Source organism: Mustelus asterias, chromosome 6 (assembly GCF_964213995.1).
Source record: "Mustelus asterias chromosome 6, sMusAst1.hap1.1, whole genome shotgun sequence".
In the NCBI taxonomy this organism is placed as follows: domain Eukaryota; kingdom Metazoa; phylum Chordata; class Chondrichthyes; order Carcharhiniformes; family Triakidae; genus Mustelus; species Mustelus asterias.
Window position 1 is genome coordinate 138,912,089 of NC_135806.1, and position 25,676 is coordinate 138,937,764.

At 45.3% G+C, this 25,676-nt stretch overlaps 1 protein-coding gene across 2 annotated transcripts in view; it reads left to right on the forward strand.

The window, feature by feature from the left end:
• The window catches only part of LOC144495176 (HAUS augmin-like complex subunit 3), a 156,449-nt gene that overhangs the window by 127,423 nt on the left and 3,350 nt on the right, over nt 1–25,676 (forward strand). Inside the window, exons 10-11 of one of the 2 annotated variants that reach the window (XM_078215193.1) lie at nt 15,399–15,467; nt 16,444–16,504. In XM_078215193.1, the coding sequence (XP_078071319.1) occupies nt 15,399–15,467; nt 16,444–16,504 (130 nt within the window). The remainder of the gene's footprint in view (nt 1–15,398; nt 15,468–16,443; nt 16,505–25,676) is intronic. The other variant, XM_078215195.1, reaches the window with a different exon arrangement.

The window sequence follows — 25,676 nt, forward strand, 5'->3', positions numbered from 1 at the left end:
GATTATCCATTTTGGATCAAAAAACCTAGATCAGGATATTTTTTAGAAGGCGCAAAGTTAACTTCAGTAGATATCCAATGAGAATTGGGGGTTCAGGTGCATCACTCCTTAAAATGCCACAAACAGGTGCAGAAAATAGTCAAGAAGGCCAACAGAATGCTGGCCTTCATATATAAAGGCTGGAGTATAAGGATGCAGATGTTATGCTGCATTTGTACAAAACCCTAGTTAGCGGCACAGTAGCACAGTGGTTAGCACTGCTGCTTCACAGCTCCAGGGATCTGGGTTCGATTCCCGGCTTGGGTCACTGTCTGTGTGGAGTTTGCACATTCTCCTCGTGTCTGCGTGGGTGTCCTCCGGTTTCCTCCCACAGTCCAAAGATGTGCGGGTTAGGTTGATTGGCCATGCTAAAATTGCCCCTTAGTGTCCTGGGATGCGTAGATTAGAGGGATTAGCGGGTAAAATATGTAGGGATATGGGGGTAGGGTCTGGGTGGGATTGTGGTCGGTGCAGACTTGATGGGCCGAATGGCCTCTTTCTGTACTGTAGGGTTTCTATGATTTCTATGATTTCTATGACCCCACTTAGAGTACCGTGAGCAGGGATGGGCACCATCCCATAGGAAGGATGTTTTTGCCCTGGAGGGAATTCGACGCAGGTTTACAGGAATGATACCTGGACTTCAGGGGTTAAATTATAAGGAGAGATTAGACAAATTAGGCCTTTATTCTCTCAAATTCAAAAGGTTGGGGGGATCTGATAGAAGTCTACAAAATATTTACAGGGAAGGACAGGGTGGATAAGGATAAACTGTTTCCACCAGTTGAAGGCTTCAGAACCACTTGTCATAATCTAAAAATTAGGGCTAAGCCATTCAGGAGAGATGTTAGAAAACACTCCTACTCACAGAGAGTGGTGGAGGTTTGGAACTCTCTTTCTCAAACAGTGGTGGATGCTGCTTCAACTTTTATTGAGCAGGGGTGTCAAGGGACATGGAGTTAGGCCACAGATCAGCCATGATTTTATTGAATGGCGAAGCAGGCTGAGGAGCTGAATGGCCTCCTCCTGTTCTTATGTTCCTAGCATATGTAGGTGTTAGGGCAGGTTCACAGGAACATAAGAAATAGAAGGGAGAGTAGGTCATTTGGCCCCTCGAGTCTGCTCCACCATTCAATTAGATGATGGCTGATTTGATTGTGGCCTTTCCTCCAGTTCCCTGTCTACCCCTTGATAACTACCTGGTCATTCAAAAATCTGTCTAACTCAGCCTTGAATACATAGGATGGCCCAGCCTCCATTGCTTCCAAGGGGAAAGAATTCCACACACTAATAACCCATTGAGAAAAGCTTTTCCTCATCTCAGTCTTAAATTGGCTTGTTTTTAAACTGTGTCACTTAGTTCTAGATTGCTCCAAGAGGGGAAACATCTTCTTCAGCTTGTCAGGAACCGTCAGACTCTTTAAATGTTTCAATGTGATCACCTCTCATTCTATACTCCAAAGAATTTAGACCCAACCTGCTCAACCTTTCCTTGTAAGATGAGCTCCTTCATATCAGGGTTGCAGATAGCCTGAATCCTTCCACTCAGTGAATTGAAACTAAGTTGAAGAAAGATTAGCCATTTACACCCTTGGGTTGCTATTTACCAGAAACTTAACTGGTTCAGCCACCTAAATATTGTGGCTACAAGGACAGGTCAAATGCTGAGAATTATGTGGTGTGTAACTCACTTCCTGACTCCCCAAAGCCTGTTCACAATCTACAAGGCACAAGTCAGCAATGTAATGGAATACTGCCTGGATGAGTGCAGCTCCATCAATACTCGAGAAGCACAACACTACCCAGGATAAAGCAACCCGCTTGATTGGCATCCCATCTCTAGCTAAACATTCACTCACTCCACCAATGTATAGTGGGAACAGTGTGTACCATATACACGATACACTACGGAAACGCACCAGGGCTTCTCTGACAGAACCTTCCAGATTCGCGATCTCTACCACCTCAAAGTACATGGGCAGCACCACCACCTGCACGTTTCCCTCCAAGCCACACACATCCTGACTTGGGGAACTATGGGCTGGATTCACCCGGAATTGTAGTATCTCTATGCACCTTTAAAAATTGCAGATATGACCCAGATCTGGAAGTCCAACTCCCATATCCAATAGATTCCTTTTTCACTGGCAGGGGGAAGGGGTTGGGACATTACTCACTCAACAAGAAACCTAAACTCAGTCAGACCATTTGAACATGGTGCTGAGTTCAAACAGACCTTATTTTCACTGTAGCAAGAGCCTGAACCCACAGTGTGAGAGTCATAAATTGATGGCTGAGATGTAAGGCTCGTGAAGGGCAGATAAGGTCTATAGAGCTATCAAGCTTGTTATGGCACGGCAGATGGCAAGCACCGAGCTGCCCAAATCCCGAAGGGAAACGTGAAACAGCTGCTTGAATAGTTTAGCATTTTTTGTATTATGAGGAAGTTTTCTGAAATCAGCAAGTAACTTCCCAGACCAATTGTGATGAGTCATAGAGTCATAGAGGTTTACAGCATGGAAACAGGCCTTTCGGCCCAACTTGTTCATGCGCCCTTTTTTTTTTAAAACCCCTAAGCCAATCCCAATTACCCGCATTTGGCCCATATCCCTCTTTACCCATCGTGCCCATGTAACTATCTAAATGCTTTTTAAAAGACAAAATTGTACCCGCCTCTATTACTACCTCTGGCAGCTTGTTCCAGACACTCACCACCCTCTGTGTGAAAAAATTGCCCCTTGGACACTTTTGTATCTCTCTCCTCTCACTTTAAACCTATACCCTCTAGTTTTAGATTCCCCTACCTTTGGAAAAAGATATTGACTATCTAGCTGATCTGTGCCCGTTATTATTTTATAGATCTCTATAAGATCATCCCTCAGCCTCCTACGCTCCAGAGAAAAAAGTCCCAGTCTATCCAGCCTCTCTTTATAACTCAATCCATTAAGTCCCGGTAGCAGCCTAGTAAATCTTTGCTGCAGTCTTTCTAGTTTAATAATATCCTTTCTATAATAGGGTGACCAGAATTGCACACAGGATTCCAAGTGTGGCCTTACCAATGTCTTGTACAACTTAACAAGACATTCCAACTCTTGTATTCAATGTTCTGACCGATGAAACCAAGCATGCCGAATGTCTTCTTCATCACTCCGTCCACCTGTGACTCCACTTTCAAGGAGCTATGAACATGTACCCCTAGATCTCTTTGTTCTGTAACTCTCCCCAATGCCCTACCATTAACTGAGTAAGTCCTGCCCTGGTTCAATCTACCAAAATGCATCACCTCGCATTTGTCTAAATTAAACTCCATCTGCCATTCGTCAGCCCACTGGCCCAGTTGATCAAGATCCCATTGCAATTGGAGATAACTTTCTTCACTGTCCACTGTGCCACCAATCTTAGTGTCATCTGCAAACTTACTAACCATGCCTCCTATATTCTCATCCAAATCATTAATATAAATGACAAATAACAGTGGACCCAGCACTGATCCCTGAGGCACACCGCTGGTCACAGGCCTCCAGTTTGAAAAACAACTCTCTACAACCACCCTCTGGCTTCTGTCAAGAAGCCAATTTTGTATCCATTTAGATACCTCACCCTGGATCCCGTGAGATTTAACCTTATGCAACAACCTACCATGCGGTACCTTGTCAAAGGCCTTGCTAAAATCCATGTAGACAACATCAACTGCACTGCGCTCATCTATCTTCTTGGCTACCCCTTCAAAAAACTCAATCAAATTTGTGAGACATGATTTTCCACTCACAAAGCCATGCTGACTGTCCCTAATCAGTCCTTGCGTCTCTAAATGCCTGTAGATCCTGTCTCTCAAAATACCTTCCAACAATTTACCCACAACAGATGTGAGGCTCACTGGCCTGTAGTTCCCAGGGTTTTTCCTGCAGTCCTTTTTAAACAAAGGCACAACATTTGTCATTTTCAAGCTTCAGGCACCTCACCCGTGACTATCGATGATTCAAATATCTCGGTGAGGAGACCCGCAATTTCTTCCCTAGCCTCCCACAATGTCCTGGGATATACTTCATCAGGTCCCGGGGATTTATCTACCTTGATGCGCTTTAAGACTTCCAGCACCTCCTTCTCTGTAATATGTACACTCCTCAAGACATCACTATTTATTTCCCCAAGTTTCTTTAAAGTAAAATATTTAAAGCTCCTTTAAAGTAAAATATTTATTAAAACAAAGAAGTAAAAGTTACTCTTAAAACTTGAGAACACCTTGGCACAGTTAACACTACTTTTTAGACTTTTCCAAACGGATCTTGCCTTAAATAACTCAGAGCTAACCCCCCGCTTTTAGATGGCAACAGTCCTTATAGATTTTCTAATCTATTAAATTCCAGTAACTTTACCACACAATGCCCCACTGGTATTAGGTTATTCACTGAGGGTGACAGCAAACTGGTTCTCCAGGTCTAGCCCTGTCCATACACTCTGTCTTCTTTGCGATCTTACCAGCCACCACACTTCTTTGAGATCTCACCAGCTATCATGTTTTCTTAAATCTATTTTTTTCGTTTGATCTCACCCTCTATTATTTCTACAATACTTTAGAAGTTCCCTTTCCCAGAATCGATCAACCCTTTATTTTTACTTTATGGCTACAATATTTTAAAAGTAAACTTACTCTATCTTTGCCTCGTCTATTTATAATCTTCTAATCTGTATATGTTCCACTTTGAAGTACAATAGCCAACTTCAACCATTTATTTCTTGACCTTATGTAAATTTTTTTATTGAAGTTCTCTTGGTTTTCCCTGTTCATCTCAATAACAATCCAACTGCTTTCATAACCTTCTCATTGATGTCTGAATGTTGCAGTTATTCTTTATCTAATCCAACCAAACCAGTCATACCCGACAAGAATGTTTTCCAGTATATGAGAATGTCAGTGATACTACAAAAGAAAAAAAAGTTATTGTTTTCCTGATAAGATGTGAAGTTATTTAAATCCCCAGGCCTTTAAAAACAAAAAAAAGTCTGCCTATATCCATTGTTTGTTGACATTATCCCAAGGGCGATCATTACATCATTATTAATACTTTGTGGCTTTCCACAGGTTGTAAGTATCCCAGCATGGCTCCTATTTTTACAATTTGATTGACAGTTCAAAGAACTTATTAAAGTATTAGCTATCTTTGATATGGGGTCATGAATACAAGACTGTTTGTTTCTATAAGGGATTATGTACTTGAGGGACTTTTAAAGTTTTGAATGGGCTTTCATGTGTGGAAATGATTTTTAATATAGTGAAATCTATAAAGGATATTTAGACATTTTATTTCATCTCAACCTAGCTCCTGAGGTCTGCCATGGTGGATATTAAGTGAGTTGATAGGAAGGGTATAGGAGACCACATATATACATACAAATTAGGAGCAGGAGTAGCTCATTTGGCTCCTCAAGCCTGCTCCATCATTCAAGAATATATGGCTGATCTGATTGTAACCTGAACCTCACATTCCTGCCTGCCCCGATAATTTTTCACCTTCTTGTTAATGAAGAATCTATCTAGCTCTGCCTTAAAAATATTCAAAGATTCTGCTTCCACTGCCTTTTGAGCAAAGGAGTTCCAGAGACTTATGACCCTCTGAGAGAAAGAAATTCTCCTAATCTCCACCTTAAACGAGTGGACCACTTATTTTAAAATAGTGACCCCCACCCCCCCAGTTCTAAATTCTCCCACAAGAGAAAACATTCTCTTCACATAAGATGACACAGTGGTTAGCACTGCAGTCTCACAGCACCAGGGATCCGGGTTTGATTCCCGGCTTGGGTCACTGTCTGTGCGGCGTCTGCACGTTCTCTCTATGTCTGCGTGGGTTTCCTCCGGATTCTCTGGTTTCCTCCCACAGTCCAAAAGATGTGCTGGTTAGGTGCATTGGCCATGCTAAATTCTCCCTCAGTGCATCCGAACAGGTGCTGGAGTGTGGCGACTAGCGGATTTTCAAGTAACTTCATTGCAGTGTTAATGTAAGCCTACATGTGACACTAATAAATAGACTTTAAAATAACTTTTAAACTTTAACCTTGTCAATACCCCTCAGGATCTTAAATGTTTTGATCAAATCATCTCTTACTCTTCTAAAGTCCAATAGATACAAACCTAACTTTTTCAATCTTTCTCCATAAGACAACCTGTCCATTCCTGTCCATTATTAGTCTTGTAAACCTTCTCTGAACCTCTTCTAATGCATTTACATCTTTCTTTAGATAAGGAGACCAGTACTGTACACAGTATTCCAGATGTGATCTCACCATCTGAACAACTGAAACATAAATTCCTTATTTTTGTAATCAGTTCCCCTCATAATAAACAATAACATTCTATTAGCTTTCCTAATTATGGACTATGTCCGTATCCTAGTTTTTTGTGATTCATGCACTAGGACACCCAGATCCCTCTGCACTTCAGAGCTCTGCAATCTCTCACCCATTTAGATGATAAACTTCTTTATTCTTCCTGCCAAATGGGCAATTTCACATTTTCCCACATTATATTCCATTTTGCCAGGTTTATGCCCACTCACTGGGCACAATTTTCTGGCCATTCCCGTCAGTGGGATCTTATGGTCCTGCCCATGGTGACCCCTTGCTGTGGGTTTCCCGGCGGCGCAGGGTGTGAACAACTGGAAACCCCGTTGATAGTAGTGCGAAGATACCACTGCTGGCCAAGGATGGGCCATCTCCGCTCCTGCAAAACACACTGTGGAAGGTGCGGAAAATCCTGCCACTATGAGCCTTTGTAGCCTCCTTATGTTCTTATCACAATTTACTTTCCGATCTATCTGTGTGTCCTAGGCAAATTAATAACCATACCTTCAGTCCTTTCATCCAAATCATTTATATAAATTGTAAGAATTTGAGGCCCCAGCTCTGATCCCTATGGCACACCACTCATCACATCCTGTCAACCAGAAAATATCAGTTAGCCAATTCTCTGTTTCTTGTCAGCTAGCCAATTTTCAATCCATGCTAATATGTTACCCTCTACACTATCAGTTTTTTTTTGCAATAACCTTTGATGTGGCGCCTTATCAGATGCCTTCTAGAAATCTAAGTACAGTACACCCACTGGTTTCCCTTTATCCAAAGTGTATGTGACTCCTTTAAATAACTCCAAAGAATTGGTTGTACATGATTTCCCTTACAAAGATATGTAGAGGGACAGGTAGAATTGAGGAAGCAGGGGGGCTGCAGAAGGACTTGGACAGGTTGGGAGAATGGGCAAAGAAGTGGCAGATGGAATACAACATGGAAAAGTGTGAGGTTATGCACTTTGGAAGGAGGAATGGAGGCATAGACTATTTTCTAAATGGGAAAATGCTTCGGAAATCAGAAACACAAAGGGACCTGGGAGTCATTGTTCAAGATTCTTTTAAGGTTAACGTGCAGGTTCAGTCGGCAGTTAGGAAGGCAAATGCAATGTTAGCATTCATGTTGAGAGGGCTAGAATACAAGAGCAGGGATGTACTTCTGAGGCTGTATAAAGCTCTGGTCAGATCACATTTTGAGTACTGTGAACAGTTGGGGTCCCATATCTAAGGAAGGGTGTGCTGGACTTGGAAAGGGTCCAGAGGAGGTGCACAAGAATGATCCCTGGAATGAAGAGCTTGTCGTATGAGGAACAGCTGAGGATTTTGGGTCTGTACTCGTTGGAGTTTAGAAGGATGAGGGGGGATCTTATTGAAACTTACAGGATACTGCGAGGCCTGGATAGAGTGGATGTGGAGAGGATGTTTCCACTAGTAGGAAAAACTAGAACCAGAGGGCACAACCTCAGGCGAAAGGGACGATCCTTTAAAACAGAGATGAGGAGGAGTTTTTTCAGCCAGGGAGTGGTGAATCTGTGGAACTCTTTGCCTCAGAAGGCTGTGGAGGCCAGGTCATTGAGTGTGTTTAAGACAGAGATCGATAGGTTCTTGATTAATAAGGGGGATCAGGGGTTATGGGGAAAAGGCAGGAGAATGGGGATGAGAAAAATATCAGCCATGATTGAATGGCGGAGCAGACTCAATGGGCTGAGTGGCCTAATTTTGCTCCTGTGTCTTATTGTCTTATGGTCTTTCACAAAACTATATTGACTCTGCCTGATTGCCTTGAAATTTTCTAAGTATCCTGCTATAACCTCTTTAATAATGGCCTCTAACATGTTCTCTATGACATACGTCAAGCTAACTGGCCTGTACTTTCCTGCTTTTTGTCTCCCTCCCTTTTGAATAATAAGATACATTTGCTATTTTCCAATCCAATGGAACTTTCCCCAAATCTAGGAAATTTTGGAAAATTATAACTAATGCATCAGCTACTTGACTAGCTACTTCTTTCATGACCTTAGGATGAATTCCATCCAGACCCAGGAATTTGTCAGCACACTGACCAACAATTTGCTCCGTACCACTTTCCTGATGATTGTAGTTTTCCTGCGTTCCTCCCTTCCATTTCCTGATTTACACCTATTTCTGAGATGTTATTTGTGTCCTCTGTAGTGGAGACTGATATAAAATACCTTTTATCTGCCATAGCCTTGCTTTCCATGATCAATTCCCCATGGGTGGGCAGCATAGGTTCACATGAGTTTGCATTGTGTTGACATGGGGCTATAAGGGACATTTGGGGTGGGTGGGGGGTATGCATTGAAATGGAGGTTATGAGGGACTATTTGGGTTGGTTTAAAGTTTAGTTTATTATTATCACAAGTAGGCTTACATTTACACTACAGTGAAGTTACTGTGAAAATTCCCTAGTTGCCTCTCTCCAACACCTGTTCAGGTACAATGAGGGAGAATTTAGCATGGCCACTGCACCTAACCAGCCTGTCCTTTGGACAATGGGACGGAGCACCCGGAGGAAACCCACGCAGACACGGGGAGAATGTACAAACTCCACACAGATAGTGAGCCAATCTGGGAATCGAACCCGGGTCCCTGACGCTGTGAGGCAGCAATGCTAACCACTATGTCACTGTGTTGACATGGAATGTATGAGGAATGGGGTTCGGTTGTGGGCAAGTGTTGGCATGGATGGATATGGGAAATCAGTTGGGGTAATGGAGTGTGAGGGGGAAGGTTAAAGGATTTAATGTTTATCAAAGCCACTGGGACAAAGTCTGACAGAACCAATGTAGACCTTTTAACAACAGCCCACCTTGGCATTCAATAACCCTTGTGGCCACCTCCAATTTGTGTCCGGCCCAACTCCATCCCACACCTGCGCCTCCTGCACAGCAACTGAGTCTGATGAGACACCTTTTCCCAAGATGGATAAAACAAGCTCAGAAATTTCCAGACTCATGTTACCCACCTCAGAAGCAAAAATGCAGCCTTATATCACTTGTTCCTTCACTGTTGCAGGAGCAAACATAAGAATTCTACCCATACAGTACTTTGGGGACACTTACATCAGATGGACTGTAGTGGCTTACAATTACCTTCTCAAGGGGAACTAGGAAGGGGCAATAAATATTGGCCTTGCTGACATCCCATGAATGAATAAAAAAAGCAATGCATGGCCTCATTCTTAGCTGTAATGAAATCCATCTGCCTCAGTTTTTCCCATTCATGTAATCTATCAATGTCACTTTGTAATTTTATGTTCCCGTCTACATTGCTTATTGTGTCACTAACCTTTGTGCCATCAGTAAAACCTGGCTTTATGGCTCTCGATTGTGTTATCTCGGTCATTAATTAATGACTTAGAGTGGGCTCCTTCTGTGCTGTATCATTCTATGATTCTCTGAAATGGCAAAGGATAGCTGGAAGCAGGGAACGGTACCAATCTGGACTGTAAAGATTGTGTTTAGGAGAAAACGAATAACTTGCTGGATGGGTGCTAAAATATATTTATACGTTTGCAGAGGCTCTAACTAACACAATGTTAGAATTTAGTTGCGTCGATAAAAGACGCTAAAGCATGTGACATCCACTTTGATTATGTTAGCTGATACCTTTTGTGCTGTTAGCTGAACCATTAGATGTCAAAGCATCTGCTCTCTGCAGTATAGTGCGCCTTGATTAAAATATACTGTGTCAGTAATTAAAGTCCAATATCAGCATGTTGGTCCCAGTTCCCAAGCAGATTAGCCTGTCAATTAAAGCCCTGTTGTGTTTCATTTATCTGCTAATTATTTTATTAACATCATCCATCTTCCCCCCCACTCTAATTAATTGAAGAAAGAGTCATTAATACTGAAGAACGGTCCATTGTATGACTTTGCAGTTAGAATAGTAGAATTGTACAGCATCGAGAAGGGCCATTCACTCCCTCATGCCTGTGCTAGCACTTCTTAAAAATTCATTCGTGGGACATGGCGTCGCTGGCTGGCCAGCATTTATTGCCCTTCCCTAGTTGCCCTTGAGAAGGTGTTGGTGAGCTGCCTTCTTGAATCGCTGCAGTCCATGTGCTGTGGGTTGACCCACAATGCCGTTAGGGAGGGAATTCCAGGATTTTGACCCAGTGACTGCAAAAGGATAGCGATATATTTCCAAGTCAGGATGGTGAGTGTCTTGGAGGGGAACTTGAAGCTGGTGGTGTTCTGATGTATATACTGCCCTTGTTCTTCTAGATGGAAGTGGTCATGGGTTTGGAAGGTGCTGTCTAAGGATCTTTGGTGAATTGCTGCAGTGCATCCTGTAGATGGTACACACTGCTGCTACTGAGTGTTGGTGGATTGAATGTTTGTAGATGTGGTGTTAATCAAGCGGGCTGCTTTATCCTGGATGGTGTCAAGCTTCTTGAGTATTGTTGGAGCTGCACCCATCCAGGCAAGTGGGGAGTATTCCATCACACTCCTGACTTGTGCCTTGTAGATGATGGATAGGCTTTGGGGAGTCAGGAGGTGAGTTACTCGCTGCAGTATTCCTAGCCTCGTATCTGCTCTTGTAGCCACTGTGTTTATGTGGTGAGTCCAGTTGAGTTTCTGGTCAATGGTAACCCCAAGAATGATGACAGTGGAGGATTCAGCGATGGTTACACCATGAATGTCAAGGGGCGGTGGTTAGAGTGTCTCTTATTGGTGATGGTCCTTGCCTGTCATTTTTGTGGCGCGAATGTTACTTGCCACTTGTCAGCCCAAGCCTGGATATTGTCCAGATCTTGTTGCATTTGAACATGGACTGCTTCAGTATCTGAGGATTCGCAAATGGTGCTGAACATTGTGCAATCATCGGCGAACATCCCCACTTCTGACTTTATGACGGAGGGAAGGTCATTGATGAAGCAGCTGAAGATTGTTGGGCCTTGGTCTACCCTGAGGGACTCCTGCAGAGATGGCCTGGAGCTGAGATGACTGACCCTCCACTTTGAAAGAGCTGTTCATTTAGTCATCCTCTACTTGTTCCCACAAGAGGAAACATCCTACCTGCAATTTATTTATTTTCAAATATCTATCTCATTCCCTCTGAAAGTTAATATTGAATCTGCTTCCACCATCCTTTCAGGTAGCGCTGCTTGTAATGACTTACAGTGTAAAAAAAAACTTCTCATCTCCCTGTTGCTTCTTTTGTGATTTATCGTAAATCTGAGCTCTCTGACTATCCTGCAGTTTGTCCTTATTTGTGCTACCAAGTTCCAGCATCCCTCCATCTACAAAAGATGATGGACTTTCAGCAAACAAGTCAATTGCAGACAATGTGGCTTCATACGGCACACCTTTGCTGATGGCTGAAGAGGTCAATCTTCGAGAGGTTGGTTCTACTACAAGTGCAACACATGAAGCTACCGAGTGTTGTAGGTTGTTGTTTTCAGCATTGGTATCTGCTGCCAAGCTCCTGTAGCCACTGGTTATCAAGGTGATGCATGTCAGCCCACAGGAGATGTCGTCATTATCCTTTATCACCAGCTAGTGAGTCCCAGGTGTGGTGATAGGTGTCTGAGGCCTTTATGTCACATTTGCAAGTGTTCTTCAAGCAGAGCTTTGGGCATCCTACAGTTTAACAAATCTCTGGCTGCCTCACCCTATCAAAACCATTCATGATTCTGAACACTTCTCTGAAATCTCCTCTTAACAAAGAACAAAGAAAATTACAGCACAGGAACAGGCCCTTCGGCCCTCCAAGCCCGTACCGACCATGCTGCCTGACTGAACTAAAACCCCCTACCCTTCCGGGGACCATATCCCTCTATTCCCATCCTATTCATATATTTGCCAAGACACCCCTTAAAAATCACTACCGTATCCGCTTCCACTACCTCCCCCAGCAACGAGTTCAAGGCACCCACTTGTCTCTGTGTAAAAAGTCTGCCTCGTACATCTCTCTTAAACCTTGCCCCTCGCACCTTAAACCTGTGCCCCCTAGTAATTGACTCTTCCACCCTGGGAAAAAGCTTCTGACTATCCACTCTGTCCATGCCTCTCATAATCTTGTAGACTTCTATCAGGTTGCCCCTCAACCTCCGTCATTCCAGTGAGAACAAACCAAGTTTCTCCAACCTCTCCTCATAGCTAATGCCCTCCATACCAAGCAATATCCTGGTAAATCTTTTCTGTACCCTCTCCAAAGCCTCCTCATCCTTCTGGTAGTGTGGCAACCAGAATTGAACACTATATTCCAAGTGCGGCCTAACTAAGGTTCTATAAAGCTGCAACATGACTTGCCAATTTTTAAACTCAATGCCCCGGCCGATGAAGGCAAGCATGCCGTATGCCTTCTTGACTACCTTATCCATGTGCGTTGTCACTTTCAGTGACCTGTGTACCTGTACACTCAGATCCCTTTGCCTATCAATACTCTTAAGGGTTCTGCCATTTACTGTATATTTCCTATCTGTATTAGACCTTCCAAAGTGCATTACCTCACATTTGTCCGGATTAAACTCCATCTGCCATCTCTCCGTCTAAGTCTCCAACCGATCTATATCCTGCTGTATCCTCTGATGGTCCCCATCGCTATCCACAAATCCACCAACCTTCTCTACTTTGAGATCCAGACTTCTCCAGTCTCTCCAGATAACTGAAATTCCTTGTTCCTGCTATGGTATGAGTTTACAATACTAATAGGGACCTCCTGTCACTGATGGAGAATACTTGACTGAATGTAAATCATAGTTGGTGCAGCCACAGTTTGATGAAGTTACCGATCTTTCCCACTTGACATCGGGCTGTGCCTTCTGGCTTCTTGAGCAGGTCATTTAGAGAAATGAAGTAAACTGGACACAAATATCTGATTCGTTAAAACCTGTTTAAGTGTCTCATGAAATGGAGCAATTTACAGTAACTTGGAACACAAACAGGTCGTTTGGCCAAACTGCTCCATGCCAAAGTTAATGCCCCACTCGAGCCTACTCTGATCCTTCCTGTCTAACTCTTTTAGCATTACCCTCTATTCCTTTCTCCAGCTGGTCTGGCCCTCAGCAAGTGCAGGGTTAGGTCCTCCATTTATTTGGCCCTGATGTCGGGAACCTAAAGCTCACGATAAAATTCAGCCTTGATGATTCTCATTGGCCACAGCTATTGGTTGGTCTCATCTCTGCCAACTGTCTGAAATTAAACCAGTCTGTTTGATTTGATTGTGATTTGATTTATTATTGCCACATGTATTAGTATACAGTGAAAAGTATTGTTTCTTGCACGCTATACAGACAAAGCATACCGTTCATAGAGAAGGAAAGGAGGGGGTGCAGAATGTAGTGTTACTGTCATAGCTAAGGTGTAGAGAAGACATGAATCAAAACATTGTTTGAGTGTTTAAAAGAGTTAGAATAGAGTCTTAGAAGCATCGAGTGAGAGTAAAAGATGGAATTAGATGAAATGCTGGGCACAGTTTGCAAGAAGTCGCCACGCTCTGTCGCCATAACCTTGGTATCTATTTGATCCTGAGGTGAGCTTCCAATGATATACTTGTGCCAGCACTAAGACCCATCTATTTCTGTCTCTGTAATATCACCCAACTTTGCCCCTGTCTCAGTTCATGTGCTCTGAAGCCCTCATTCATGCCTTTACCTCTAAATTTGATGATTCCAACACAAGCTTAGCTGGTCTCCCACATTCTATCATCCGCAGACTTAAGGTCATTAAAAATTTTGCTGCCTGTGTCTTAACTGATACAAAGTCCCGTTTGCCCATCACCCCTGTTCCCACTGATCAACATTGGTTTGAATGTATTAATGATGCTCCTTGTTTGAACAAAGAACAAAGGAAATTACAGCACAGGAACAGGCCTTTCGGCCCACCAAGCCTGCACCGACCATGCTGCCCGACTTAATTAAAACCCCCTACCCTTCCAGGGACCATATCCCTCTATTCCCATCTCATTCAAAGAACAAAGAACAAAGAACAGTACAGCACAGGAAACAGGCCCTTCGGCCCTCCAAGCCTGTGCCGCTCCTTGGTCCAACTAGACCAATCGTTTGTATCCCTCCATTCCCAGGCTGCTCATGTGACTATCCAGGTAAGTCTTAAACGATGTCAGCGTGCCTGCCTCCACCACCCTACTTGGCAGCGCATTCCAGGCCCCCACCACCCTCTGTGTAAAAAACGTCCCTCTGATATCTCATGTACTTGTCAAGACACCCCTTAAAAGTCACTACCGTATCCGCTTCCACTACCTCCCCCGGCAACGAGTTCCAGGCACCCACCACTCTCTGTGTAAAAAATCTGCCTCATACATCTCTTTTAAACCTTGCCCCTCGCATCTTAAACCTATGCCCCCTAGTAATTGACTCTTCCACCCTAGGAAAAAGCTTCTGACTATCCACTCTGTCCATGCCTCTCATAATCTTGTAGACTTCTATCAGGTCTCCCCTCAATCTCCGTCGCTCCAGTGAGAACAAACAAAGTTTACATAGAACATAGAACATAGAACAGTACAGCACAGAACAGGCCCTTCGGCCCACGATGTTGTGCCGAGCTTTATCTGAAACCAAGGTCAAGCTATCCCACTCCCTATCATCCTGGTGTGCTCCATGTGCCTATCCAATAACCGCTTAAATGTTCCTAAAGTGTCTGACTCCAACCTCTTCTCATAGCTAATGCACTCCATACCAGGCAACATCCTGGTAAATCTTTTCTGTACCCTCTCCAAAGCCTCCACATCCTTCTGGTAGTGTGGCGACCAGAATTGAACACTATATTCCAAGTGCGGCCTAACTAAGGTTCTATAAAGCTGCAACATGAACCGGGGAATGGGGCATTTCTGCCAAGTAAAAAGAGGAGCCCAGCGTACCTGGCGGCCGGTGAGAAATTGAGTTGGGGGGTGGTGTGTGCAGTACATCTTTGCACTGCAATTCTAACTGAACTCACGCCCTGTAGGAAAGCATGGGTTAAAATTGCTCCCATTGCCTTTTGTTTTGGTTAAATGTGTAGATGCTTGTCTGAGTTTTCAAGTTTTGTTTTCAAGTTGCAGGATCTCTGTGTTGGCCTTCACATGCTGCACCGCCTCATGATGGATCTCCATACCAAATTAAAGGCAAGATTTAACAGAACATTAATTTATCTTTTACCTTAACTTCACTTTCCTGCCCCATCTCCATATCCCAAGGGCAACTCCAGATGGGTAATAAATGCTGACCTTGCAAATGATAACCATATTCCCTGAACGATTTATAAAAATAAACCCTTGATTAATGTCCAAAATCTGGTTTAAGTGGATGAAAAGCTTTGAAAAAGCAGTTTCTTGCCCAGCAGAGGAAATCCATGAGAACCCAATAACAGTAAGAAGTCTCACAACACCAGGTTAAAGTCCAACAGGTTTATTTGGTAGCAAATCTCACTCGCTTTGGTAGAATCTCACTAGCTGTTCTGTCTGGAGACAATACACATCTCTTTAACCTGTGTTGAATGCTCCCTCCACCCACATTGTCTGTACCTTTAAGACCTGGCTGGTTGTAGAGATTCGCATTCTAATTAGTATTCTGTAACTTGATTTCTGTGTCTGTGCACTGTTTGAGATGGTATTTGCTACCAAATAAACCTGTTGGACTTTAACCTGGTGTTGTGAGACTTCTTTCTGTGCTTACCCCAGTCCAATGCCGGCATCTCCACATCAGAACCCAATAAACCAGGGTTTCCCAAACTTTTCCAGCCACCAATCCTTTTGATCTCCCAAGAGTACTGAGAGAACCCCTCAGAAACATTCTTATTATATTGAAGAATTAAACCACAAATAAATTGACTGTTTTTGTTTCCAGTTTGGGAACCTCTGCTCTATGTAACGCCTAGGCCAATCAACACTGACTTGCCAGCCAATCAACACCATTTTCTTCTTAAGTATAAATTGTTGTGATTGTTTGAAATTTGACATTCTTGTGTTTGTCCTGATGAGTGCAAGATGAAAAGCTTCAACAACATGTCCCTCTTTTCAGCAATAACCCATGCAAAGTTCAGCAGCTAATATCAGCAATGGTGATATTGTGGCTAAGCAGTTTCTCTTCTGAATTCCACAGGCCCAGCAGCTGTGGGAGCTATTCTGCTCAGTTGAACTCCGATTGATTCCTGTTTTGGCAGGTGAGCAACCACAAACTGTCAGCATGAGTGCCACAAGGCGATAACGAGCTCTTCAATTCTGCACATGAATGAGGCAGGCAATGATTACTGTTTGCTTTAGTTGCATGGAGGTTCTCAAAATGTTTGATGATACCGTCATCGGGCATTTGTTATTGATAAACTTATGGCGTACCGCCCCCAGAATTCTCTGGTGAGTTTTGCAGGTTGGATGAACATAGAACATAGAACATAGAACATTACAGCACAGAACAGGCCCTTCGGCCCACGATGTTGTGCCGACCTTCATCTGAAACCAAGATCAAGCTATCCCACTCCCTACCATCCTGGTGTGCTCCATGTGCCTATCCAATAACCGCTTAAATGTTCCTAAAGTGTCTGACTCCACTATCACTGCAGGCAGTCCATTCCACACCCCAACCACTCTCTGCGTGAAGAACCTACCTCTGATATCCTTCCTATATCTCCCACCATGAACCCTATAGTTATGCCCCCTTGTAATAGCTCCATCCACCCGAGGAAATAGTCTTTGAACGTTCACTCGATCTATCCCCTTCATCATTTTATAAACCTCTATTAAGTCTCCCCTCAATCTCCTCCGCTCCAGAGAGAACAGCCCCAGCTCCCTCAACCTTTCCTCATAAGACCGACACTCCAAACCAGGCAGCATCCTGGTAAATCTCCTCTGCACTCTTTCCAGCGCTTCCACATCCTTCTTATAGTGAGGTGACCAGAACTGCACGCAATATTCCAAATGCGGTCTCACCAAGGTCCTGTACAGTTGCAGCATAACCACACGGCTCTTAAACTCCAACCCCCTGTTAATAAAAGCTAACACACTATAGGCCTTCTTCACAGCTCTATCCACTTGAGTGGCAACCTTTAGAGATCTGTGGATATGGACCCCAAGATCTCTCTGTTCCTCCACAGTCTTCAGAACCCTACCTTTGACCCTGTAATCCACATTTAAATTAGTCCTACCAAAATGAATCACCTCACATTTATCAGGGTTAAACTCCATTTGCCATTTTTCAGCCCAGCTTTGCATCCTATCTATGTCTCTTTGCAGCCTACAACAGCCCTCCACCTCATCCACTACTCCACCAATCTTGGTGTCATCAGCAAATTTACTGATCCACCCTTCAGCCCCCTCCTCTAAGTCATTAATAAAAATCACAAAGAGCAGAGGACCAAGCACCGATCCCTGCGGCACTCCGCTAGCAACCTGCCTCCAGTCCGAAAATTTTCCATCCACCACCACCCTCTGTCTTCGATCAGATAGCCAGTTACCTATCCAATCGGCCAACTTTCCCTCTATCCCACACCTCCTTACTTTCATCATAAGCCGACCATGGGGGACCTTATCAAACGCCTTACTAAAATCCATGTATATGACATCAACCGCCCTACCTTCATCAACACACCTAGTTACCTCCTCAAAAAATTCTATCAAATTTGTGAGGCACGATTTGCCCTTCACAAATCCGTGCTGACTATCCCGGATTAATCCGCATCTTTCTAAATGGTCGTAAATCCCATCCCTAAGGACCTTTTCCATCAATTTACCAACCACCGAAGTCAGACTAACCGGTCTATAATTACCAGGGTCATTTCTATTCCCTTTCTTAAACAGAGGAACAACATTCGCCACTCTCCAGTCCTCTGGCACCATCCCCGTGGACAGCGAGGACCCAAAGATCAAAGCCAAAGGCTCTGCAATCTCATCCCTCGCCTCCCAAAGAATCCTAGGATACATTTCATCAGGCCCAGGGGACTTATCGACCTTCAGTTTATTCAAAACTGCCAAGACATCCTCCCTCCGAACATCTATTTCCTCCAGCCTATTAGCCTGTAACACCTTCTCTTCCTGAAAAACATGGCCCCTCTCCTTGGTGAACACTGAAGAAAAGTATTCATTCATCACCTCGCCTATCTCTACTGATTCCATACACAAGTTCCCACCACTGTCCTTGACCGGCCCTAACCTCACCCTGGTCATTCTTTTATTCCTCACATAAGAGTAAAAAGCCTTGGGGTTTTCCTTGATCCGACCCGCCAAGGACTTCTCATGTCCCCTCCTAGCTCTCCTCAGCCCCTTTTTCAGCTCATTCCTTGCTAACTTGTAACCCTCAATCGAGCCATCTGAACCTTGTTTCCTCATCCCTACATAAGCTTCCCTCTTCCTTTTCACAAGACATTCCACCTCTTTTGTGAACCACGGTTCCCTCACTCGGCCATTTCCTCCCTGCCTGACAGGGACATACCTATCAAGGACACCCAGTATTTGTTCCTTGAAAAAGTTCCACTTTTCATCAGTGCCTTTCCCTGACAGTTTCTGTTCCCATCTTATGCCCCCTAATTCTTGCCTAATCGCATCATAATTACCTCTCCCCCAATTGTAAGCCTTGCCCTGCCGTCCGGCCCTATCCCTCTCCATTGCAATAACAAAAGACACCGAATTGTGGTCACTATCTCCAAAGTTCTCTCCCACAACCAAATCTAACACTTGGCCCGGTTCATTTCCCAGTACCAAATCCAATGTGGCCTCACCCCTTGTCGGCCTATCCACATATTGTGTCAGGAAACCCTCCTGCACACACTGCACAAAAAGTGATGACATGACTTTTTTTTCCTGATTCCCCAGTCCTTGGCTCCCGAAGGCCATTGTCTCACAAGCACAAAGAATAAAGAACAGTACAGCGCAGGAAACAGGCCCTTCGGCCCTCCAAGCCTGTGCTGCTCATTGGTCCAACTAGACCAATCGTTTGTATCCCTCCATTCCCAGACTGCTCATGTGACTACCCAGGTAAGTCTTAAACGATGCCAGCGTGTCTGCCTCCACCACCCTACTTGGCAGTGCATTCCAGGCCCCCACCACTCTCTGTGTAAAAAAACGTCCCTCTGATATCTGAGTTATACCTCGTCCCTCTCACCTTGAGCCCGTGATCCCTCGTGATCTTCACCTCCGACCTGGGAAAATGCTTCCCACTGTTCACCCTATCTATACCCTTCATAATTTTGTACACCTCTATTAGGTCTCCCCTCATTCTCCGTCTTTCCAGGGAGAACAAGCCCAGTTTACCCAATCTCTCCTCATAGCTAAGACCCTCCATACCAGGCAACATCCTGGTAAACCTTCTCTGCACTCTCTCTAAAGCCTCCACGTCCTTCTGGTAGTGCGGCGACCAGAACTGGACGCAGTACTCCAAATGTGGCCTAACCAGCGTTCTATATAGCTGCAACATCAGACTCCAGCTTTTATACTCTATACCCCATCCTATAAAGGCAAGCATACCATATGCCTTCTTCACCACCTTCTCCACCTGTGCTGCCACCTTCAAGGATTTGTGGACTTGCACACCTAGGTCCCTCTGTGTTTCTATACTCTTGATGGCTCTGCCATTTATTGTATAACTCCCCCCTACATTAGTTCTTCCAAAATGCATCACTTCGCATTTATCTGGATTAAATTCCATCTGCCATTTCTCCGCCCAATTTTCCAGCCTATCTGTATCCTGCTGTATTGTCCGACAATGTTCATCGCTATCCGCAAGTCCAGCCATCTTCGTGTCATCCGCAAACTTGCTCATAATACCAGTTATACCTTCTTCCAAATCATTTATATATATCACAAATAGCAGAGGTCCCAGTACAGAGCCCTGCGGAACACCACTGGTCACAGACCTCCAGCCAGAAAAAGACCCTTCGACCACTACCCTCTGTCTCCTGTGGCCAAGCCAATTTTCTACCCATCTAGCCACTTCTCCTTGTATCCCATGAGCCTTAACCTTCTTAACCAACCTACCGTGAGGGACTTTGTCAAATGCCTTACTGAAATCCATATAGACGACATCCACGGCCCTTCCTTCGTCAACCGTTTTTGTCACTTCCTCAAAAAACTCCACCAAATTTGTAAGGCACGACCTCCCTCTTACAAAACCATGCTGTCTGTCACTAATGAGATTGTTCCGTTCTAAATGCGCATACATCCTGTCTCTAAGATCCTCTCCAACAACTTCCCTACCACGGACGTCAAGCTCACTGGCCTATAATTATCCGGGTTATCCCTACTACCCTTCTTAAATAATGGTACCACATTCGCTATCCTCCAATCCTCAGGGACCTCACCTGTAACCAATGAAGAGACAAAGATTTCCGTCAGAGGCCCAGCAATGACACTCTTGTCTCCCTGAGCAGTCTCGGATAGATGCCATCAGGCCCTGGGGATCTGTCAGTTTTAATGTTACCTAAAAAAACCTAACACTTCCTCCCTTGTAATGGAGATTCTCTCTAACGGGCCAACACCTCCCTCTGAGACACTCCCAGTCAACAAGTCCCTCTCCTCTGTGAATACCAATGCAAAGTATTCATTTAGGATCTCCCCTATTCCCTTGGGTTCTAAGCATAATTCCCCTCCTTTGTCCCTGAGAGGTCCGACTTCTTCCCTGACAACTCTTTTGTTCCTAACATATGAATAAAATACCTTAGGATTCTCCTTAATCCTGTCTGCCAAGAACACTTCGTGACCTCTTTTTGCCCTTCTAACTCCCCGTTTGAGTTCTTTCCTACTCTCTCTGTATTCCTCCAGAGCTGCATCTGTTTTCAGTTGCCTGGACCTAACGTACGCCTCTCTTTTCTTTTTGATCAAATCCGCAATTTCCCTGGTTATCCACGGCTCTCGAATCCTACCTTTCCTATCCTTCCTTTTTACAGGCACATGCCTGTCCTGCAGCCTTATCAACTGTTCCTTAAAAGACTCCCACATGCCAGACGTGGACTTACCCCTGAACGGCCTCTCCCAATCAACGGCCACCAATTCCTGCCTAATCCGGCTATAGTTAGCCTTCCCCCAATTTAGCACCCTACGCTTAGGACAACACTCGTCCTTGTCCATTACTATCCTAAAGTTAACAGAGTTGTGGTCACTATTTGCCACATGTTCCCCTACTAAAACTTTGACGACCTGACTGGGCTCATTTCCCAGAACTAGGTCCAGTATAGAACATATAGAACATAGAAAGCCACAGCACAAACAGGCCCTTCGGCCCACAAGTTGCGCCGATCACATCCCCACCTCTAGGCCTATCTATAGCCCTCAATCCCATTAAATCCCATGTACTCATCCAGAAGTCTCTTAAAAGACCCCAACGAGTTTGCCTCCACCACCACCGACGTCAGCCGATTCCACTCACCCACCACCCTCTGAGTGAAAAACTTACCCCTGACATCCCCCCTGTACCTACCCCCCAGCACCTTAAACCTGTGTCCTCTCGTAGCAACCATTTCAGCCCTTGGAAATAGCCTCTGAGAGTCCACCCTATCCAGACCCCTCAACATCTTGTAAACCTCTATCAGGTCACCTCTCATCCTTCGTCTCTCCAGGGAGAAGAGACCAAGCTCCCTCAACCTATCCTCATAAGGCATGCCCCCCAATCCAGGCAACATCCTTGTAAATCTCCTCTGCACCCTTTCAATGGCTTCAACATCTTTCCTGTAATGAGGTGACCAGAACTGCGCGCAGTACTCCAAGTGGGGTCTAACCAGGGTCCTATAAAGCTGCAGCATTATCTCCCGACTCCTAAACTCAATCCCTCGATTAATGAAGGCCAGTACGCCATACGCCTTCTTGACCGCATCCTCCACCTGCGAGGCCGATTTAAGAGTCCTATGGACCCGGACCCCAAGGTCCTTCTGATCCTCTACACTGCTAAGAATGGTACCCTTCATTTTATACTGCTGCTCCATCCCATTGGATCTGCCAAAATGGATCACTACACACTTATCCGGGTTGAAGTCCATCTGCCACTTCTCCGCCCAGTCTTGCATTCTATCTATGTCTCGCTGCAACTTCTGACATCCCTCCAAACTATCCACAACACCACCTACCTTGGTGTCGTCAGCAAACTTACCAACCCATCCCTCCACTTCCTCATCCAGGTCATTTATGAAAATGACAAACAGCAAGGGTCCCAAAACAGATCCCTGGGGCACTCCACTGGTCACTGACCTCCATGCAGAGAAAGACCCCTCCACAGCCATTCTCTGCCTTCTGCAGGCAAGCCAGTTCTGGATCCACAAGGCAACAGCCCCTTGGATCCCATGCCCTCTCACTTTCTCAAGAAGTCTTGCATGGGGGACCTTATCGAACGCTTTGCTGAAGTCCATATAGACCACATCCACCGCTCTTCCTTCGTCAATGTGCTTGGTCACATTTTCAAAGAACTCAACCAGGCTCGTAAGGCACGACCTGCCCCTGACAAAGCCGTGCTGACTACTTTTGATCATACTAAACTTCTCTAGATGATCATAAATCCTGTCTCTCAGGATCCTCTCCATCAACTTACCAACCACTGAGGTTAGACTCACCGGTCGGTAATTTCCCGGGCTGTCCCTGTTCCCTTTCTTGAATATAGGGACCACATCCGCAATCCTCCAATCCTCCGGAACCTCTCCCGTCTCCATCGACGATGCAAAGATCATCGCCAAAGGCTCCGCAATCTCCTCCCTCGCCTCCCACAGTAACCTGGGGTACATCCCATCCGGTCCCGGCGACTTACCAACCTTGATGCCATTCAATAGTTCCAACACATCCTCTTTCTTTATGTCCACATGCTCGATCCTTTCTGTCCTCCGCAATCCAGCAGTACAACCACCCAGATCCCTTTCCACCGTGAATACCGAGGTAAAGTATTCATTAAGCAGCTCCGCCATTTCTAACGGTTCCGCACAAACTTTTTCCCCTTCACCTTTTAAGGGTCCTATGCCTTCACATCTCATCCTTTTACTCTTGACATATTTGTAGAAAGCCTTGGGATTCTCCTTAATCTTACCCGCCAAGGTCTTCTCATGACCCCTTCTCGCTCTCCTAATTTCCTTCTTAAGCTCCTTCCTACATCGCGTATACTCCTCTAAATCCTTAACACCTCCTAGCTCTCTGAACCTTCTGTACGCCTCTCTTTTCTTATTCACCAGGTTCATCACAACCTTCGTGCACCACGGTTCCCGTACCCTACCAACACCCCCCTGTCTCATCGGAACGTTGTCATGCAGAGCTCCAGACAAACATTCCTTGAAAATCCTCCACTTTCCTTCGGTACTTTTCCCCAAGAATGCCTCCTTCCAATTTACCCGTCTAATTTCCTCCCTGATGACACTGTATTTCCCTTTACTCCAGAGAAACACTTTCCTAGCCTGCCTGACCCTATCTCTTTCCAATGCTATCGTGAAGGAGATAGAATTATGATCGCTATCCCCAAGATGCTCACCCACCGAGAGATCCTCCACCTGTCCAGGTTCATTAGCCAGCACCAGATCAAGAACAGCCTCTCCTCTAGTAGGCTTATCCACATACTGTGTCAGGAAACTCTCCTGGACACACCTAACAAACTCCTCTCCATCCAAACCCCTCGCCCTAGGGATATTCCAATCTATGTTTGGGAAATTAAAATCTCCCATCACGACAACTCTGTTATTCCTACATCTCTCCAGGATCTGTTTCCCCATCTGCTCCTCAACATCTCTGTTACTATTGGGCGGCCTATAGAAAACACCCAGCAAAGTTACCGACCCCTTCCTGTTCCTAACCTCCACCCACAGAGATTCCGTAGTCAGTCCCTCCACGGCGTCCACCTTCTCTACAGCCGTGACACTATCCCTGATCAACAGTGCCACTCCCCCCCCTCTCTTGCCTCCCTCCCTGTCCTTCCTGAAACATCTAAAACCCGGCACCTGAAGCACCCAGTCCTGTCCCTGAGACATCCAAGTCTCCGTAATGGCCACCACATCACAATTCGAAGCAGCAATCCACGCTCCAATCTCATCCACTTTATTCACTACACTCCTGGCATTAAAATAGACACATCTCAGACCTTCAGCCTGAGCACTTCCCTTCTCCCTCACTCGTCTAACCTCCCTCTTACCCTGTCTACATTCCTTATCTATTTGCGAGCTAACCTCCTCGCTCTCAGTCCCCTCATTTCGATTCCCTCCCCCCAACCTTTCTAGTTTAAAGTCTCACCAGTAGCCTTAGCCAACCTTCCCGCCAGGATATTGGTCCCCCTGGGATTCAAGTGCCACCCGTCTTTTTTAAACAGGTCACACCTGCCCCTAAAGAGGTCCCAATGATCCAAGTACCCAAATCCTTGTCCCTTGCTCCAGTCCCTCAGCCACGCATTAATTCTCCACCGATTCCTGTTCTCACTCTCCCGCGGCACAGGCAGCAATCCCGAGATTACTACCTTTGCATTCCTCTTTCTCAGCTGTCTACCCAACTCCCTATATTCTCTTTTCATGACCCCTTCCCTCTTCCTACCTATGTCAGCAGTACCTATATGCATCACGACCTTGGGCTCCTCTCCCTCCCCCTTCAGGATTTCTGGGACTCGACCGGAGACATCCCGGACCCCTGCACCAGGGAGGCAAACCACCATCCGAGAGTCCCGTCTGTGTCCGCAAAAACGCCTATCTGACCCTCTCACCGTAGAGTCCCCAATTAGCACTACCCTCCTTTCCTTACCCCTTTGCACTACTGGGCCAGGCTCAGCTCCAGAGACACTGCCACCGCTGCTTCCCCCAGGTGGGCTGTCCACCCCAGTAGTACTCAGACAGGAGTACTTATTATTAAGGGGCACATCCACCGGGGTGCTCACCATCACCCGAGCTTTCTCCTTCCTCACTGTTACCCAGTTACCCTCCTCCCGTGGTCCCGGTGTGATAGCCCCCTCTCTAGTTGGGCTATCTACATACTGTACCAAAGAACCTTCCAGTACGAATGTTACAAATTGCTCCCCGTCCAGACCCCCAGCCCTAAGCACTTTCCAGTCTATACCAGGGAAATTGAAGTCTCCCACTACAACAACCCTATTTTTTCTGCACATATCCAGGATCTCCTGACATATCCGTTCCTCCACTTCTCGTGGGCTGTTGGGTGGCCTGTAGTATACCCCCAGCATAGTGATTGCACCTTTCCTGTTTCTGAGCTCCACCCACAGCGACTCATTACATGACCCCTCTAAATTGTCCACCCTCTGCACCACTGTAATATGCTCCCTAACTAATACCGCTACTCCCCCACCTTTTTTAGCCCCTCCTCTGTCTCGCCTAAAACACTTATACCCCGGAATATTCAGCTGCCAGTCCTGTCCTTCTTTTAACCATGTCTCCGTCACCGCAACCA